Genomic DNA, 20703 nt, shown 5'->3' with positions numbered 1-20703 from the left:
GGGGCAGGTGCATTTCTCTGGGAAAAGTGGAGTTTTTAATGCTGTGATAGTGCTCAAGCACAGTAGGTGTTCATTTGGCCTGTGCTATAGGTGATGTGAACCATTCCTCCTACACAAATTTCCCATTTCTCCAGGCAGATAAACAGCCCTTTTCTCAGCAGAGAAAATCTGTAGAGAGCCTCTGAAGGAGGTTGTGTTTAATCTCTCATCAGCTTCCTATTTTCTACTGGATCAAGGCCAAAAGCTCAGCCCCTCAGTGGTGTGCAACCCTTTTTGATCAGCATTGATCACAGTGCTCCTCCAAAAACACATTTTGGTCTTCCTGTTTCTTTCAGTGAGAAATGTTTTATGTGGCACAAACTGGAGTGTTCTTTCCACTTGACTGCAGGTAGAGCCCTCTCCTTCTTCCAAGAGAAAGAAATAGATAAAAGAACATTTACATTTCTTTTGCTGAAGTAATAAGTAAATTGCTGTGACTCTGTGTGGTTGGGTTTTTTTAATTTCCAGTGTTAGCAGCTCTAAAACAGGAAGTTTAGACTCATCAGCACTTTCTATCTTACATGGGATTTTGTTTTTATTTGATTTTCCTAGAGTTTAGAGGACCTAATTTTTTGTCCTCCATTTGGGATTTTATGTCCTGTGCTTTAGAGTTGCTAAATACTTTGTGCAATTGATGATCCCTGAATTTTCCTAGAAGACAAGGGTCACCACTTTTGCAGTTCTTGCAACTGCTGAAGAAGTACATGATCAATTGCTGAGCTAAAGAGTCATCTTTGGAAATGGTGTGGGAGACTGAATTCTGAATTTGGATTTAAATTCACATTTTGTTGAAAAATAGTGCATTATGCTGAGCTTGCTCGAATGAGAACTGATTTTGTAGAATAGCAATTTATTTTACAATCCACTTCTGAGACTGGACTCCAGGTATACAATGCTGATGAGCTCTGCCTACACTTATATATGCAATGTTCTTCCTACGTTTTTTAAACCCTAATTTTCCCAATCATGGCTTTTCTTCCTTCAGGATCCTGCTTCATTGTCACTACTTCCCTTCAGTTACTTCCATGTTGGTTCCTGTAGTAATGGCCTATCCTCCCCATCCCTTTAAGAAATGGGATATTTAATACCTTCCATGTGCACTGCATACATAAGAGGAGATTGCTTATTCCAAGGTGAAGACTGCCTTTGGTATCTTGCTGTTCTTAAGGGTGCTGTGTGCCTGTCTGCCTTTTGCATGTTGCCATGGCCTGCACATCACTTGGGAAAGTGCTCTGGTACCTGGAAGATGCACAGTACTGCTCTTCAGGGATAGACACAGGGAATTTGAGCCTACCTGTAGGGAATTCAGCTTTGTTAGAGTCCCACTGGCACTGCAGAGGAATTCATTAAATATTAATTTGTTGCAGAGCAGCCTGTGCAGTTCCACATGAAGTAGAGATCTCTGTACAATGCAGTGTGAAGGTAATGCCTTCAGAACCAAGGGGTTCTACTGCACTTTTCCAGGATGGGTGACTTGTAATTGTGTGTACAAGAAACAGCACCCTGGATAAAATCTGTGTGTGCTTGCCCAGTGCATGCTCTGTCCTATTGCATTCATGATAGCAAACAGCAAAACCAAATTAGAACTTTGAGTATTAATGTGTTCTCTCAGTACTTGTTCCATGCATGGTGCTGTTGCCAGGTGAGCTGTTAGAAGCTGATGGGAACAATTTTTCTTCCCAGGATGATGAGCCTCCCACCAAAGGGAAGAAGAAAAAGAAAAAGAAGGAGGAAGAGATTGATATTGATGTGGATGACCCAGAAGTCAGCCGCTTCCAGTACCCCTTCCATGAGCTGATGGTGTGGGCTGTGCTCATGAAACGCCAGAAGATGGCCCTGTTCCTCTGGCAACGAGGAGAGGAATCCATGGCCAAGGCACTGGTGGCTTGTAAACTCTACAAGTCTATGGCCCATGAGTCTTCAGAGAGTGAGCTGGTGGATGACATCTCTCAGGATCTGGACAACAACTCAAAGTTAGTAGATGCAGAGCAGATTTTATATCCACTTGCCATAAGCTTTCGGAGAAGATTTACTTGTAGTTCAGTACAATTCATTTCTAAATGTAGTGTCACAGAATAGCATTTGGAGCCAGTTTATCAATAATGCAAAGCAAAGGCAAAAGCAAAATGTGGTCTCAGTATCTCAAGGCAACACAACAAGGAGAAGACTTGCATTTTTTCTGACAGGATACATTCATTCTTCAACTCCTCTCTGTGAAACTAGCTAGTTTTATTTCACAAAGTTATTTCCAGAATTTACTCCCATAAATTAAGGAGTATCTGATGATATACCTAAACTGCCTTTAAGATGTTACTGGTCTAAGCAAATTCCCTCAATTCACTAACAGTTTGTTTGGAACTTTCATGGAGTGTTCCAAATCAAGCTTGAGATTAGTTGTTCTAGTCACTATACATGTGTGTTGATAAATATGATGCCCAGTGAACAGAGCTAAAACCTCAAAGCAGATTGATTTCTAAATCAAACTCCACTGATTTTATCTTCTATCTTCCAGAGATTTTGGCCAGCTGGCTGTTGAACTCTTGGATCAGAGCTATAAACACGACGAGCAGATTGCCATGAAACTGCTGACATATGAACTGAAAAACTGGAGTAATTCTACCTGCCTGAAGCTGGCAGTGGCAGCCAAACACAGGGACTTCATTGCTCACACCTGCAGCCAGATGCTCCTTACTGACATGTGGATGGGGCGGCTGCGCATGCGGAAAAACCCCGGCCTTAAGGTATTTCTGCTCTTCATTTCCAAAGGCAGTGTGCAAGGAGCACTCTGATACACATAATGTTTGCATAGAAGAAGTGGTTTACTGAGAGATTTAGGAATGTGTCTGCTTTAAAGCTGATTTCTTTTGTTCCAGATTTTAGGATATCTAAGGAATATTATGCCGTGACGAAGGAAAATATAATTCCATAAAACACTTAATAGGATTGGAATCTGAGAGAGAAGTTGTGATTTTTCAATAAAGCAGGAGATTTGTTGATTGAGAACATACTCCTTCTATTAAAAATTAGTTGGAGACAAGCAAAAGTATCTCCATTAGGAGTGCATGCCATGAGAATAGAGATAAAATAAACCATATGTGGACACATGCTTCTTATATTGCTTAATATTGTACCAGTTGAGGCTCAGTGTAGAAAAAAGTGAAATCTGTGCAATTGCATTGTGTGAAACCATGTGATTTTTATTTCCTGCCTTTGGGATTTGATGATGCAGTCTCTGTTACTGATTTTAATATTTTCTAATTGTCCAATATACAAAATAAACTGAGTAATGTGAGGGGGCTCTCACAGAAGAGAAACACGAGTGAGTCAATGCTAAGAAAGCAGAGCGGTGTTTGCTTGTGTGTTTTCATGTGAATGTAATCCTTTTTTTTGCTGAGTTATGCAGTTGCTGGCACCCATATGGAGGCCCATCCTGCTCACCTCCTTATTTCCTTAAATCCCCCTTACTGATAAAGGGCTGGATCTGTTTTCCCAGGTCAGATTCCCAAGTTTGCTGACATACATATTGCACTGTCTCTGTCATTATCAGTTTATTTCCACTTTCTCTTATCTACCTCTTAAATCTGTTTAAAATCTTCAGGTAACTGTCCTGCCTTTCAAATTGCATCATGGTACTTCCCAAATCTATCTATTATTTTCCTTCATTTTCTCCAAAGAATTAATCAACCTCCTGATGTTTGTTCTAGTTTCATTACTGCCTTCTTTTCTCTGCTCCTTCTCTGTACTTTGGATTGTGTTTCTGCATCTAAGCAATCTCATACAGTAAAAGAATTTTCCCAGGGCTATCCATGAAGATTCTTTTACCTTTCATAGTTTTTTTTAACTATCAGAACTAATTATAGTAGGTGACTGAAATAACTACAAACTCCAGTAACAAACCTGAAGGCCTCTTCTAACCACCACTGTGTCCATTTCATGACATTTCTCTGCACACTAATTTTGGAGCACAATTTCTTAATTGCAGTGTATTTGTGGAGATGGTAAACTTCCCAGAGTGCCATATTTATTGCCAATGCTTCTTCAGTTCTTACTCATTTCTACAGGCTTGAGAATGGCAGAGTATTTTGATTACTATATGAAGAAAAATTTTGGGTTGGGACCTTGTTAAAAAATCCATCATATAAACAAATATTGAGTTGAATTCTTTCTTGTTTACAGGTTATAATGGGAATTCTCTTCCCTCCCACCATCCTTTTCCTCGAGTATCGGAGTTACGATGACTATTCCTACCAGACATCAAAAGAAAATGAGGAAGGCAAAGAGAAAGAGGAGGAAAATGTGGTCAGTAATGGAGATTATTAGAAAGTTCTAATATCTCAGGAATGGTCATTTTTCTGACTTTTCTGATTATGCTGTGGCCCTCTCAGGTTAAAATCTCAACTGCCTCTGGGGGATAAAATCAGTGAAGAATTATGGGAGTGTACAGACTGGGTTCTCAGGGCACAGGAAGTGTCTGTGCAGTTCCACAGATTTACAGAATTCTATTTATATATTTTTTAAAAATGTCTCTTGCTCAGGGGAATCCTTGCATAGTTAACAGTTGGCTGGGGCTGTGTTTGAAGGGAACTACTATTTTTACTGCTGTGTATTGATGAAATCTGACAACTTTGATCTTCCAGGATGCAAATGCAGATACAGGCTCTCGAAAAGGGGATGAAGAGAATGGAAAGAAAAAACAGCAGAGCCTTCCAATTGGAACAAAGATCTATGAATTCTATAATGCACCTATTGTCAAATTTTGGTTCTACACTGTAAGTCATGATGATTAAACTGATAGTGCTCGTTTTTCTCATGTCTGTGAAGCTGAAAGGATTCCAGTGTAAAAGAAATAACCATTTAATAAATAAATATTTTACCAACTTTGGTGAAATCTGATTACTAAAGCACTTTCTTTATTCAGAGGAAAATGCACAGAGAGTGAGACAGAATGAATAACTAAAACTTACATTGTCAGCCTCTAAAGCTCCTACATGCTGAGAAGGAGGTTCTGTGTGGAATGCACCAAACTAAGTGCAAGCTCCACAATCCAAACTCAATCCAAACTAGGCAGAATTCTCTTGGTTTCTAAAGGACCTGGCTCCTGTTCTGCATTGAAATGTCCTTTAGGACCCAAGAAGTAACCTCATGGTATCATTGCCATTTGTCCTGTGCTCAGATGGGTGCAGCCTAGATGGGAGGATGTGGGGTTTTGTGTGTGTGTATGTAAGTAATCTCAAGTAATTGAATACAACCTAATTTGGAAGGATCCTAGGATACATCATCTAGAGTCCATAAAGGGTTTTCCTCTTTTTTGACAGCTTTCATACCTTGGTTACTTGATGTTATTTAATTACATCATCTTGGTGCGGATGGAACGGTGGCCATCAGTCCAGGAATGGATTGTCATCTCCTACATTGTGACATTGGCTTTGGAGAAAGTCAGAGAGGTACAGTCTGACCATACCAACATCCCATAATCCTCAGAATGAAACTCACTTTTAGAGATTATAGTGGCATGGACTTGTGCATAGGGTGGGTTGAGAGGCCATACAGGTGAGAAAAGAGTTTCATATTCTAAAATATACTAATGACTAAAAATATTATTGCTTGAAACAAATTTTGCTGACAGTGGAGAGAGCCTCAGACACCTGTTGAATATTCCAAGATTGGTCTTTTTTCATGACCATTACTTCAAAAATGTAACTTGTAGTTTTTTCTAATTGTTTGTTTGTTTGTTTCTATTTCAGATTCTGATGTCAGAGCCTGGAAAGCTGAGCCAAAAAATCAAAGTTTGGCTGCAGGAATACTGGAATATCACTGACCTGGTGGCTATTTCAGTATTCATCATAGGAGCAATTCTTCGCCTGCAGAACCAGCCTTACATGGGTTATGGAAGAGTGATTTACTGTGTAGATATCATTTTCTGGTACATTAGGGTACTAGATATCTTTGGTGTCAACAAATATCTGGGACCTTACGTCATGATGATTGGAAAGATGGTTAGTGCCTAAATTGCTTTAAATTATCTCTGTAAGAACTCTGTGGGAAACCAGATTCCATGCTGCTTTAAAAAGAGGTGTTCTGTCGAGTGGGACTGAATGCAGCCTGTGAAAAGTTGCCATGTGAATTTCATGTGCACACACACACAAGATGTTATACTCATGCAGTAACAGATTGCAAGTACACCAGGATCATCCAGAAAACCATCAGCTGTGCACAGGAGATGGTACAGTGAAGATTTTGTCATCTCTTTGCAGCCTCAGGGGAGGTCTGTGCTGCAAGCACAGCATAGTACATTTGATGCAAAGGAGAACAGGGATAGCATTTTAAGCATTTTTAAGTGTAATCTGGTATTCCTTTAAGTAACTGCTTTCTCTGCATTTGTGTGTATGCCTAACACCTGAGTAGTACTTAAAGAATGATTTCAAAAGATTCTGTTGCTATTTTCTGGTTTGCTGTAGTGCATGCTGGCAGACAGTCCTGCTGCTGCCACTGTGCTCCCTGCTGGCGCTGAGAGCCTGTCTGTGGCCTCTCCCTGCAGATGATTGACATGCTGTACTTTGTGGTCATCATGCTTGTGGTTCTGATGAGCTTTGGGGTGGCTCGCCAGGCTATCCTGCACCCAGATGAGGAGCCCTCCTGGAGACTGGCTCGCAACATCTTCTACATGCCCTACTGGATGATCTACGGAGAGGTGTTCGCTGACCAGATAGACCGTAAGAGTAGAATTCATAGTAAGACTCTGTTTCCTGTTTCTGAGGCAGATGATCAGATCCAAATTAAAGACTGCTTTTAATTTGGAAGTAATGTTTTCGCTTTATGATGATCTTGTTGTTGTTTTCTTGTGGCAGACCTGAGGCTGAGCAATGTTCTGTTCCCCACTTGCATGTCTGCTCTCTTGGTTTATATTGAAATTCAGTTAATACAGAAAGTGATCTAGTCTGGAATATTCTCCTGTCCAAGAGTGTGGCAGTATTAAGCATTCTGTTTACTTGCAGGGATCAACAGATACCATTCTGAAATGTTCTTTTCATTCAAAGGTTTACTAAGAGTCAGTTCCAAAAGAAGAAGAAAAGAAATAAATCCCTTGAGCAAGAGGTTAAAATACACATATCCTTTCATCTCCAACTCACAAGCAATGAGCTCATACACTTTTACTCCCAGTCATACATCTGTTACTTTCAGAAACGTTTCCATTTAATGAATCACTCATGTTGTTCCTCTCGACACCTGTGGGAAAACAAAATCAAAAAAGCAAACTCTATTTGATTAGTTTGGGATATAGAAATAGCCTTTCTTATGGGAAACCTGGGCACTTTAACAAAATAGGGATCAGTATTTAAAGGAGATGTAAGCTGTCCTGTTACTGCTAATTTTGTGTTAATATTTGAAATTTGTATGACTGTCCAATGTGCAGCTGGCCTCCTCTAGTGTGTATCATAAAGTTTGCACTTCATCTGAAATAATACAAACTGCTGCTCCAGCTGGGCTGTGGCTGGACAAATAAATCTGCCCATAACAGAAAACCCAATCTGGCTGGCCCAGTTCATTATAGAAGCAAATAAGTCCCCAGGTAAAGCAATGATAGGTTGGATTCAAACTCAAACAGGAAACCTTTTGCCAATCCAATTCCATCCTGATTGCAGAGATATCATTGACCAGGGAGCTGGGCAGTACAGAGATCTTAACCAGTCATGTACTCAAGCACAGGAGTTTTGAAGCCCCTGTAAAAGGAGGTGAGGAACAATAAACCATGCTGTTTGTCACAAGATCCCTCAGTGTAATTGGGTCATGAGTCTCTCTCCAACCAGAGACCTGATGTAACAGTGCACAAGCAAAAAGTTATCAGCACCTTGTACTCAACAGCATCATGTTCTAAAACAATAGAGAAGCCTGGTTGAGTTTCTTTCAATACTGTGACTTACTAGCATTTAGGAATTGCCAAGCAAGTATCCAGACTGGTAGTCAAAATGGGCATTAATGATACTGATTATTACAGTGATAATGATACAGTTATTACAGTGTACAATAGCATGCCTAATAATATAAACATAACTATTTAAAAGGAACAGCTGGCAGATTCAATGGCAGGGTGCTTTAAAAAAAAAAAAAATTAAAAAAAAAAAAAAAAAAAGGAAGGGCAAAAAAAGGAGAAAATGCTTCCATAATTGCTAAAAGAATGATTTTTGTGTGATAATTTTGAGTTGCTTCATGTTGACAGCCAGTTTTGTTTACTTGCCAGAAATACCATGTATATTTAAATGATCATCTGCCAGAAGCATTTTGTGATATATTATTATCATTAATTTGCTGCCATATGTAACATTTGGGGAAAACAGCATGAAAAGGAAATTGCAGAATGCAATGCATTTTTAACAAAGACATTTTTTCTCAGCGTATGTCTCTACTGTTCTGACATTTGAGTTGCTTATCTTTTCTTGGCAGCAGAACTGTATTTCCAATCATCTTTTTTTGGGTTCTGTTTCTTTACTGTTCTATTGTTTTCTTTTTTCTCTCCCTGCCTCCTTTTCTATTCCGTTCCTTTGGAATTATGTTCAGTCTATGCCATGGAAATCAATCGTAAGTCTCAGTGGTGAGATGATTATCTCATCTAGCTGAATATGTTCATTTATCTTTTGCTTGACTAGTTACTCATTTTAATGACAGCACTCATCCAATATTCAGGTGTGAATGTTGTTTTTCTAGTAATAGTTTCATTTGAAAATAAGCAGAGGAAAAACATTCTAGTACAAAATGCAGATCAGAAGTTTTAACTGAGTTTAAGTTTTTGCTAAGACTTGTTTCTAGTACAACAGTAAAATAATTGGGTTTTTCTAAAATTATGATGCATAAGTGACATTGTATAACTAATTCCCTTTGATTACCTAGACACAATATTACTGTGGTTTTGGCAGTATTTTCATTGGTCCATTTGAATAAAATTAGGATTTGTTTAACTTTCCTGCTATACTTTTCTTAGGAAAACCAGGAAAAAATGTAGATCTGATGTTTGAAAAGCAAGTAAATTGTTATTAATTACAGTCAAAATAGCTCTTTGAGATCTCACTAAATAAGCTTAGTTTATTTTCAAAATTTTTGAAGTATTTTTCAAGTGAGGTTGAAGCACTGGGATTTTTTGCAAGATGTTTGGCAAGGTATGTTCACTAGATAGGTTTAATAATTTGTTTGTAATTCCACTCTTAATATGAATGCATACACATTAAGATCTGGTCTCTATTACTGTGAGAAAAAGAAAATCCATGAGAATGTGAATAGAAAGACACACTGTACAGAAAGGAGTTGCCTCTCTGTTCACTAATATGGGAAATGTTAGAAGCAGAATTTGAAGTAGAAATTTTGCATACTTGCTTCTGGAAATAAACTGACAAAACTTGGCAGTGTTTATGCATGCATTATCATTAAATAAATGTGAATAGTATTTTTAAGTATCAGGCAATTTGTGAAAAATACTTTTCCTGTTTTTCCTTCAGCTCCTTGTGGGGACAATCTTTATGATGATGATGGGAAACGCCTCCCTCCCTGCATTCCAGGGGCCTGGCTCACTCCTGCTATTATGGCCTGTTACCTTTTGGTAGCAAATATCCTGTTGGTAAACCTGCTGATTGCTGTCTTCAAGTAAGTAAAAACGTGTATCTTTGCCTTATTGTCAAGATAGAGTTTCTGTTTGAGCCCATCAGCTGATTCTGCAAGGGTTTGCATTCACTCTCAGAATCTCTTTAGTCTATGGATGTGACTGGCAAATACTGGCAAGAGGGAGAGGAGTGAGGACAGGTGGCTTTGAATGTGCCAGTGCTTACAGCAATTCATGTCAGAGAAACTGGCTGTTTCCAATGGAAGTACTTCACTACCTCTTCTAATGGGTAGTGACAGGCCTCAAGGTTGCTCTGGAAAGAAGAGAAATATGATCCATGAAACCTGGCACACACCTGGCAGGAACCCATGCAGCCACTGGCAGTGACAGCTCTGCAGGAGAGCAGCAGAACAAAACTCTGAACATCAAAAGCCCAAGGCTTTTCCACTACATCATCTGGATTTTTTTTGTCTTGTTTTGTTTTCCATTTAGAAAAAGAAAATAGGGCCTTGCAGAGTCCTTTTGTGACCCAAAAATAATAGTCTGTATTGCCTTGAACAAACAGGAAGGATGGCTGTGTGTTGCCAAGGTCTGTGGCCAATCCAAGCAACATGCAGTATGCACATATCTATATTTGGACTTATCTGGAATAAAACTAAATAAATTTCTACTGCTTGTTCTTCCTACCTGCACTTAGTTTGAATGCTTTTCCTCTCATGATGTAGGGATTAACAAAAAAAGACTTGCTGGCAATATTTCTGAACAGAGGCACCTGAGAAAAGCAGGTGATCCACTTTTGTTGCCTTCTGACCTGTAGTGTTGGAGGGCTTGTTGGTGTAGTAGCTTGTGTCACAAACACAAAAACAGTACTTTGTGTGCCCAGAAATGTGCAGCTCACAAAGCCTGTCTTTCATTTGATGCATGTAGCTTAAAAGGTCATGAATGTAAAGTACTCAAATGCCAGTCACATAGCTGAGGAGAAGGGGAAGAATCTTACAATGGTAGCTATTATTGGCTGAAGGACCCAGGAATCAGCAGTTTTGGAAGTAGGTCATGCTGTTAACTCCTGCCATCCCAGCCTGCCTGCACAGGGTCAAGATATAGATGGGGAATTCCTGATATAAAGAAGACAAGGAATGAAGGCAGGTTGTTATTTGTCATTGATCATAGTCTCATGTATACTTAACCAAAAGAATGCAAAAGATATGTGTACACAGAAATTATTTGGTTTTGAAGAGATGTTTAAACAGTTTTATGAATGTAGACATTCGAAAGCCTATCAAGTTAGGAAATAAGAAGGCAAAAAATACAAAAAGGAAGTTCCTGTATCATCACCATCATAGACTGAAGATAATTTAAAATAGCTTGAAAAGCCTTTTCTAAGACAGAATATCAGGTCTGCTTTCTCTTAGTTGGTATTTCATAACTGTGACTATTGTTATCTCTGGGTTGACCACTGTCACTTCAGATCAACTGAATTCCAAAATTAAACATCTTTAAAACACACCTTTACTTAGCTGTAAAAATGATGAAACTTCCAAGAAAAAAAAAATCCTTTGCAAGAATAGACACCAGGTTTTCAAATCAGAAGTTTGAGGGAGTAAAGTTTGAATTTAGGACATTCTGTGAAAACTTGAGAAGTCTTCTATGTAGGTCAGGCTGATTAGCATATTAAAGGCAGACTACGTGAAGCTTCTGAGTTTAGCATACAAAATACTTCCCATGGATTTAATACTTTGTGTAGCATCAAATACTGGCGTGTGTTAAAAGAAATAGTTTATAACTAAGCCCCAAAACACCAATTATGTGATGCATAAATTGTGTGAATTTCTTTTCACTGGCACTAAGGGATTTGTGCAGTAGGAGCAAATGGTCTGAGGACTGTTTTGAGTGGGGCCTGAGGGATGCAGAGCACCTTCTGTTTGTTACCTTCAAAAGGTGTAGTGAAATCATGAGTTCAATTTAATCCTTATTTCAGTAGCACCAGCAAATTGTGTGGCTCCATGAGGTTATTTAGCTGCTGCTTTTTTCAATGTGGCACTTGTTCAATGATAAGTGAAATTAGGGATCTCATAGAAACAGCACCTGTGTTTTCTTTCAGCAATACCTTCTTTGAGGTAAAATCAATATCCAACCAAGTCTGGAAGTTCCAGCGGTACCAGCTGATCATGACATTCCATGACAGACCTGTCCTGCCACCACCCATGATTATCTTCAGCCACATCTACATAATCATCAAACGGATCTGCTGCCGCTGCAAGAAGAGTGATGGGGACCAGGACGAGCGTGACAGGGGACTGAGTATGCAAGAAATCTCTAAACTGAGCTCTTTGCACCATGGTAGCTGAAAGAGCAGCTCCTAGACCACTGAGCTGTTTTGTTCACCTGGATCATCAGGTGTATTTGCAGAACACAATATGGGCCAATATTTGTATTGAGCTAACAGCTCTTGGGCTCTGAGGGTGCCTGAGAATCTGCAACTTTCTGATGCAATTTAAGACCTCTTTTAATATGATTTCTTAAAACAATGAGATGGTACCTACTCAAAACAGGTTTTACTAAGTTGTGGTGAAGCCCATATGTTGGGAGGGGCAAACAGGAATTTCAGAAGGGATCACAGTTTCATATGTCAGCAATAGTGTCAGCTCTGTGATTGTGAGCAATCTGTCATTGCAAGTATTCCCACTCTCATTTAGAGATTTATCTGTCATTTCACAGGGAAACTGTGAGAGTTCTTCTCTTAACATCTCTGTAACTGTTAATTAATATTTTTATTATATCCTCATGGAAATAATCAGAGGCTCACAACATCACTCTATTTCTACATTTCACAGAAAATATTTTTGCACAATAGGAAAAAGAAAGAGGAAAAAAGGAAATGTAATGCTCCTTCCAAATGCAAAGAGATAAATCCAGATAAAGGATGAATTGTTCCCAAAAGTTTATATTTCCTTTGGATTTTTCTTATGTGATTAGAAATTTCTTAGCATCTCATCCAAAGAATACCTGTGAACAGTCTGTTAAGTTTATCTGTTGTCTATAACTGGCATCCTGTTAAGAATAATGCTTGAACCAAGGAACAGTCAAACTGGCAGATATTGCCCAAGTCTTTATCTTGTAAAATCTGATCAGCTTGTGCAGTGCACAGCTGTTAAACAGTGCCAAAATCATTCAGAACATCAAGGCCCCTGTGCATGGCCATGAAAGCAGATGATGGTCATAATGCATTCCATTGCCTTCACAACTCTGCCCATCCTTAGATAAGTGCCCATTGCTATTTAAAAAAATCATCTGTTCATTTAGTGCAGAAGTAGAATCTGCAGTATATCCATGTCCAAAATAAACTGTTAATTTGGATTTAAACTGTCTGCCAGAAGTTCAGAAAAAGGAAACTCCTCTTTTGCTCTTTTTTTCCCAGAGTTATTTCTGAGTGATGAAGAGCTAAAAAAGCTGTATGAGTTTGAAGAGCAGTGTGTAGAAGAATACTTCCAGGAGAAAGAGGATGAGCAGCAATCATCTAATGATGAACGCATCAGAGTCACCTCTGAAAGGTACCTGTTGTAACAAAAAACATCCACACCATTTGTCAGGATCAGTCTTTTTAACAGCTCCTTTATACCCATAGTTGAGTAAAAATACAAAAGATTTTGATCTTGAGGAAAACCACCACCAACTCAGAAGCTGAGCTGAATCCCAAATAACTATCTGAGCAGATGCATCTCTCAAAAGAGCAAACTTCTAGTTATTCCTTTAGATGTGTCACTAAATCTCCTGGTTTGGGTAGCTTTGTTATGAGAACATCTTTGCTTAATGATGAATTTCATACTGCTCATCCATCTGAGGATCAGTTATGATTTTTTTGTCCATTTGAGAAAATTGCTGCTTGTTGAATTTTCTCCATTCATGGAGGAAACATGGGAGCTTAATGGCAAAAGCACTAAGGGTTTTTCCCTTGGACCTGTGGTTTACATTAGGGTCTGGCACTCACAACTGCTGGATTTTAATCTCTGCCACAGATTCTCTTGCAGGCTTTGAACAAGGCATTTAGCTTTTCAATATGAACTTCCCCAATTAAAAGATGGGGAATATGCACATGTAAATCATTATGCTTTTTCTGTGGTCTAGGTAATGTTTGCACCTTGCTGTGTAAGCACACAATGCTAATGGAAGCACCATTTTTTACCAGGTCACTTGGCAGGACTGTTCCCAAAGGCTCTGCCTATTCTATCAGTAGATCTAAGTAAATAAAGAGATGGGGTCTTTTGTCACTCCCCTGAAATGAAGAAAAATTCTCCCTGTAATGAACATTATGTGCATTTTAAACACTCTTTCACCTTAATCTACCTCACAGTATTCTGCTGATAAAGTACTCCACATACATATTTGTCTATATGTATTGTCATTTTTACATTTTTTATTAATTAGCTGTGTGAGACATATAATTCTTTAATAGATAAACTTCTTTCTCTTGAGAAAGGCCTGAACATCTTGCATTATTATATTTGAAATTTGAGAATAGAGAAGTAAATTAAACTTGCTACATATATTTGAGTAGATTATATCACACTGGTTATCCATGGCAATTTTTCAGAATCCTAGGTACTGTGGCAGAGAATAAAGCAGGGCTGATAAGCCTCACTGATTCACTATGGTCTATGGCCACAAAGCAGATTTGTTTATTTCTCATGGCTCCTTGCTCTAGATGCTTCGTCATCTTTTGTGTATTGGAGCAAGAAAACATTAATTTCCACAGTAGATTTACTAGTATATGATCTCTAAGCCACATTCCAATTAATTACTTTTATATGCATTTTTCTAGTACCATCACATCCATTATGATATAAATGATAAGAAAATGGGGAAAAGTATTTTTTTAATTGAACTGGATAATAGTTCCATTCCCTTCGGCTGATAGAAAATAGAAAGGTATTTCAAGAGCTAAAGCAATCCCATCAACACCAGTATATGTTTCTCTCTCATACAGCTGCAGAACCTGCTTTACCACATTCTTTGATGCTATTTAAAGTCATCGTGTGACCATGTCATTAGAAAGTACTTTTCATGTAATTAATTTGATGCTTCACAGTGAAAAAGAACAACTGAGCACACAGTGGGTGGTATACACAGAAATTAATAGTAGTCTGTCCCTAGGGCTCTCCTGCCATGAATAAAAGGGCAAAGTTCAAATACCTCTCTAATATAGTGTACAGAAAGCATAGATAACAAGAAAATGCTCGTGCTTTTGTTGCTACCCATAGGAAAAAAGAACAAGGCATGATACACACCACAAAATTATGCCTTGGGAAGAAAATAGGAGCTGGGTGCTTACAATGGGTTACTGCACCAGTCTACAGATTCTGTTCTCTGCTTCTTTTCATACTCCATAGAGTCGAAAACATGTCAATGAGGCTGGAGGAAGTGAATGAGAGGGAGCATTTTATGAAAGCTTCTCTGCAGACAGTGGACCTGCGCCTGTCGCAGCTGGAGGAGCTGTCTGGCCGCATGGTGAACGCTCTGGAGAAGCTGGCGGGCGTCGACAAAGCCGAGCTGACGTCCGCGCGCTCGCGCGCCTCGTCCGAGTGCGACGCTGCCTACCTGCTGAGGCAGAGCAGCGTCAACAGCTCGGATGGCTACAGCATGTACAGGTACCACATCAGCGGCGACGAGCTGACCTTCGATGACAGCAGCACCCCCATGTCGCCAGCCGTGCGGAAAAAGGCCCACTCTGTTGGTGCCAAGGAGGACGCGGCAGACTCGAGGATGCTGCTTGCAGAACACCAAACTGGGCTCCATTCCTCCAGTGCTAATGCAGTCACTGCAGGAGATCACAGTAAATCTGCGTTAGAAATTGCACAGAATGTTTCCAGACCCCATTCTGCTTCAGGCGGTTTGGGGAGTGAAAAGTGGGGGGTTTTCAGTACTGATGGAATGATTCCTCAGAGTGTAAGCCAGATGAATGCTGTTACAAACAGTCAAGCAGTAGCAGGACTAGATTTTCAGAACACCCAGTTAAAAGTAGAACGTACCAAGTTAGAAGCCACTGTCTCTTATCCCTTGGACAAATCCAAAGCAATGCGCTATTTTCCTCCCGAAACTTTCAGTGCTTGTCAAACCACTATGATGAAGTCAAGGAGCTTTATATTTGCACAAGGTGGAAAGCTGGTTGGAGGAGTTAACAACTGGACCTCGGCCTATAGTACCATTATGGATCAGGTGTGCCCTTCTACAATTGAACAGTGGGCCACAGAGTGGAAATACGAAGTTGAGCAGCAGCTTTCTCAAGAGCGGCCTCCAGAATACCCTGGGCTGATCTCTGAAGCAGAAAGACAAGCAGAGGAGAAGCAGACGGACACAGACGACGAGAGCAATGTTGGTGAAGCAGGTCTGAGTGCCTCTTACACCTCTATGCCTGCCACTGTCAAGGCTGAGAAGGAGAATTTACTGTCAGTAAAGCCAGAAAGGACTTCTGGGTTCCCAACAGTACGTTCCAAGAGTTTGCACAGCCATTCCCGGAAAGCCAAGTCTGTAAAGGACAAATTAAATAGGCCAGGACATGCCAGCAGTGTAACTAATTTGGTGGTAGCATTTGGCAGTGCAGCAGAACAGAAAACCAGACAAGAGAATGCATCCACAGAAACTGAATGTTAAAGTGGCTTATGGCCCCTGTTTTACCAATAGTCAAGAAACCCAGCGTGACTAATTGAACAAATTAGCAATTTTAAAATTAAATTCTAAAGAAGAATTTTGAATATATGTATTTATTTTCTTTTAAACTTCGTAGATACATGTTCTGTTCTTAAATAAATGCTTGCTGGGTTGGGCGAAAGGGAGATGTTCTCTCAGGGGCAGATAAAAACTAGGCACAGTCCACAGATGATGACTATATAGATTTCCTTTGTTCCATTTCAGCCTCCTGCATAAGCTCATTTACTGACAAGCTCTTTATAAAAGCTCTTAGAGGAAGAGCAATATTATAATGCAATAATTTTATCAGAAAATTTCTCAAACTAAACAAATTTTTAACCAGTCTTAATTCCATTGGTACTTATGCAGCTGGTTTCTTTGTGGCCATGATGTTTTTCAGATCAAAACAAAATGGTTGGAGGCAAAGAAAAATTATGCAGTCCCCTCTTTCACTTCTGATTTCATGCATGCTGCTTAGCTTCTATTTCAGAATGGCATGACATAGGAGTTTTCATCCACTAAAATAGGACAGAGTGGCAAAATACTGTTGTGTTTAGAGAAATCTGACCTGGAAAACCACGTGTAGACATATCCTTAATCTGTCCTTGAACTTTAGTGGCATAATCTTGCTTTCAGGATCACATCTGTCCCCAACCCAAAGCATACTGACAGCCTTAAACTGTTGAAAAACAGTGATAATTGTTTCAAAATGTTTAGGAAGATTCTAAGAATATCAAGTACATGGAGATTTTAATAATAAAAATCCAAGATCTGCATTAGAGCTTTGTATAAATGAGGATTACAACAGAAGTCTATGTAGACTTAGAATAAGATTCTGGCTTTACTTAGATGCCTGTAAGGAAAACAAATCAAAACAGAACAGGAAAGTTGTTCTGATCAGGTGAGATCAAAATACAGCTGATCTTTGCTTGAAGCAAATCTACTGTGACAAACTCATCTTCCATTTTGCAATTTCATTATGACACACAAAGATCAAGGAACAGTTTCTAGGAGTCCATCTAAACAAAAGACAGGTTTTTTTTCCAGGTGAGAATAGAAATTCTGTACATTTTCTTGAGTAAATTTCAAAAACAAATGTCAAAGGAGAAATAAGTCTCTACAGCAAAAGTGTTTTGAGGACTAAGAGTGGAAATCAACACCTGTATTTCGATGTATCCAGAGCACTTGTCTCTGCCATGGCATTCTAAATACTAAGTTTTGATAATTTTCTTCATAATAGCAAAAGTGTTATTTCCCCCTGTTAAGTTTTAGGAACTTTGATTTCCCAAATATTCAGCACCTCTTTCTGCAGGGGATGCTTACCAGTGAGCAGAGAATTTTGAAAATGAGTTAAAGGCATGTTACTCATTCACAGAATACTGGTCAAAGGTTTATTCTTAATTAATTTCCTATCAGGACTCATTCATATGCTATTTTGAAAAGACATAATTTCTTTTCTCACTCACCATCAGCCCCACAGTGCAGGTCTCAGTATCCCCCTTGACAATGATACTTACAATTTTTTGAAATGCAGGGATTGATGGAAGACTCTACAGATGCATTAATGGTAGGTGATTTGTATTGTTTGCACTATATATCCATACTCCATCCATACTTATACCCTGAAATAGTGTTACCAAAATGAATGATTGTGGAAAGTGCACAGACATTTCACAAAGTTCAGTCATAATTTCTTTTGGATTTTTGCCATCTTGGTTCTTACCAGCATGTTTACTGGTTCCACTGCTGTTGGAACAGTGTTGACATTTTGCTTTTTTATGTGAGCTTCTCTTTTCTTCAACTTTAGGGAACTTGACATTTTGTAAAAACAGAATGACACTTGAAATTGTTTCACTTCCATGTTTACTTGTGTTACCATTCTGTGCAACTACATAGCCATTGTGTATATGTGGTTAAAATAGCCTCCTGTTTGCCAATGCCTTTTTATTGTTTGCCTGCACATTCACCAGAGATGGATTCTTTCACAAACACAAAGGGATGCAGCTTTGCAGCACTGTGCTAAACAAGCAGTATGCATTGTGGAGTGGAATACTGTGTGTTGCATACCTCTTGTTACATTGTCTTTATAAAATGTCTGTTAATCATGCTTTTGACCACTTAATTTTTAAGCATTTACATCGAAGTTTTATTTGATAGTATGTAGCTTTCAAAAGAAAATATTTTACCTTTGTATTTATATACTTCCTTTGTGTAAAAATATTTATAAAGAAACACATGAAAAGTATGGCAAATTACTTCAATATACAAATATTTTCTCTATAATGTCAAAACACTTCATTAATCTGTTTCTTCTTATTCACTGCATGGGCCAAACATTTTCTAAGTAAAGTTTCTTTCTTAACACTTGCCAGTAATTTTCCATAAAATTTTCTATACAGGGATGATTTTAAGAGGTTTGGATATTTTCTCTGCTCTCGCCCAGCATGAACTAAATGACAACCTCTCTGCCATTACATGTTAAGTAACCACACTGCTTTGGCAGAGTCATTTTAGACATAAAGCCATTTTAATAAGATTTAAATATGATTTTGTACGTACATAGAAGACCAATAATAGATTTGGAGCTCACTAAGCAGAATAATGACCAACACATTTGCATGTCTGCCTCCATGCTTGCTTGAATACTGGCTGAAAGGATGCAGGCAGAGAATTTGCATTTCTGAAGAGGCATGTTTAATGCTGCTTTTCAGGAAGATGTGTCCCCTTTCACTGCTAAGCATGTGGTGACTTCCCAGCAATGTCACTGGGAATTCCACTGCCATGATTTATTATGTACTTGACCTATAGTGAAACAGGTCAAGCTGAGAGGGTGTGTGCTCTAGGGCTCTGTCTATGCAGAGATATTACTCTGAGGTAATTTAAATTTGTTCATCTTATAGGATCTTGCAATACAGACATTTCCCTTTCCCTCAAGGTAAATTTTTTCAACACGGTGACTAATTGTCATATTTGCAAAGGCAGGTTCATGACCATGCCACCTGATTCTATGAATTACCCCTTTTTACATGGCATCATTCAGACTCTAGCTTAACTCTGCCCTCACAAGCCTTTCCTGTTGCAGAGTCACTCTATCCATTTTAGAAGCTGGAGTTTGATACCTGAGAATCAAGAAAGTCCATTTTCCATATTATTTACCAATTCATTAAAGTAGCCATTGAAACCTTCCAACTATGGTTTCTGTATGCTGCTTATTTGGAGGCTTTACAAGGTTCTGTGCTTGACTATCATCTTCAGCAAAATATTTATCTGTTCTTCTAAATAAAAATAAAAATAACACATCTGCAAGACCTTATCAGGAAACAGGAACTTGAGGAAGGTGCATGACCAAGGATGTTAACTGGATCATTTCATTAGCTCTGCAAGATGAATAAGAGAACTGTGCCCTGTTACAGGTGTTCTGGGCTGACACAAAGCCAGTGTGGAGCCCCTCATGTGAAGCAGGTGAGTTTTCCAAATGTCAGTAGCCCTCAAACATGGTGCTGGGGTCCCACAGATGCTTCTGCAGCACTGTCCTGTCCAGCAGGTCACTTCTGCCTGAATAGATGTTGCACTCAAAAGCTGTTGGGAGCCTTGGATGTAAAGTCGAGAATTTATTTTTAGTGCAACAAGTTTTAACAGTCTAATATATGAATTGTTATTAGTTTAAATCTATCTAATTAGAGAAGAGACAAGAGAGAAAAGAATACTGCTATGCTACTGATGAAAAAACAAAAAGAAACTGAAGTTATTAGATGCACACTTCCTACTGTCTACCCCTTACTTTGATGTTTATTGACATCTGCTCTGATGCTCTGGGTCTAATGATCAGTGGCTCTCAGTGAGGATAGGGGGGACATGCTGCCAGCTGTCAGCATCCCTGGTCCTTTGTAGGGTGAGCATAATACTCATGTTGTTTCTTTGTCCTTACTTTTTGCTACTTTAGTGGCACTTTTATGTGAGCTACAAAGTTATACAAAGTTGTTTTTCATCACTGGCCTTTAAATCCTACAAATAAACCTGAATTTTCTCATCATTAGAAAAACTGGTTTCACAGCTAAGCAAATGAGGGACAGCTCAAGGCAGGTTAAGGCAAGTTCAGACACAGCAGTCCTGACAAGCCTCAGTCCTGAGGCCTTACAAAGTCAGCATAAAGCCTGTGGCCTGTTCATAGAAGTGACAATTAGTCTCTGTTTGCTGGGTTATGAGGCTGCATTAGCCCAAGGGGTGTTTTTATGTTTTTGTTCTGTAAGAGGTAATACAGATCTGTAGAGCTGGCTCCCTCACAAGTCCCCAGGCAGAGTCCCACAGTCTGAGTGCAGGCTGAGGCAACTTGGGTGCACAAGCTGTTGAGTGTGCAAGCAGAGAGGTGTTCAGGTAAAGTAATAAACTGT

At 39.1% G+C, this 20703-nt stretch overlaps 1 protein-coding gene across 3 annotated transcripts in view; it reads left to right on the top strand.

The window, feature by feature from the left end:
* The window catches only part of TRPM1 (transient receptor potential cation channel subfamily M member 1), a 91557-nt gene extending 71814 nt beyond the window's left edge, over positions 1-19743 (top strand). For 2 of the 3 annotated variants that reach the window (XM_079318117.1, XM_079318116.1), the window contains exons 17-27: positions 1723-2012; positions 2552-2780; positions 4216-4338; positions 4677-4808; positions 5355-5483; positions 5784-6035; positions 6578-6770; positions 9528-9672; positions 11730-11929; positions 13047-13179; positions 15016-19743. In XM_079318117.1, the coding sequence (XP_079174243.1) occupies positions 1723-2012; positions 2552-2780; positions 4216-4338; positions 4677-4808; positions 5355-5483; positions 5784-6035; positions 6578-6770; positions 9528-9672; positions 11730-11929; positions 13047-13179; positions 15016-16276 (3087 nt within the window). In that variant the 3' untranslated portion in view covers positions 16277-19743. The remainder of the gene's footprint in view (positions 1-1722; positions 2013-2551; positions 2781-4215; positions 4339-4676; positions 4809-5354; positions 5484-5783; positions 6036-6577; positions 6771-9527; positions 9673-11729; positions 11930-13046; positions 13180-15015) is intronic. The other variant, XM_079318118.1, reaches the window with a different exon arrangement.
* The last annotated feature ends 960 nt before the right edge of the window (positions 19744-20703 follow it).

The sequence above is a fragment of the Erithacus rubecula genome, assembly GCF_903797595.1.
Source record: "Erithacus rubecula genome assembly, chromosome: 14".
Classification (NCBI taxonomy): Eukaryota; Metazoa; Chordata; class Aves; order Passeriformes; family Muscicapidae; genus Erithacus; species Erithacus rubecula.
This window is presented reverse-complemented; position numbering and strand designations above follow the sequence as displayed.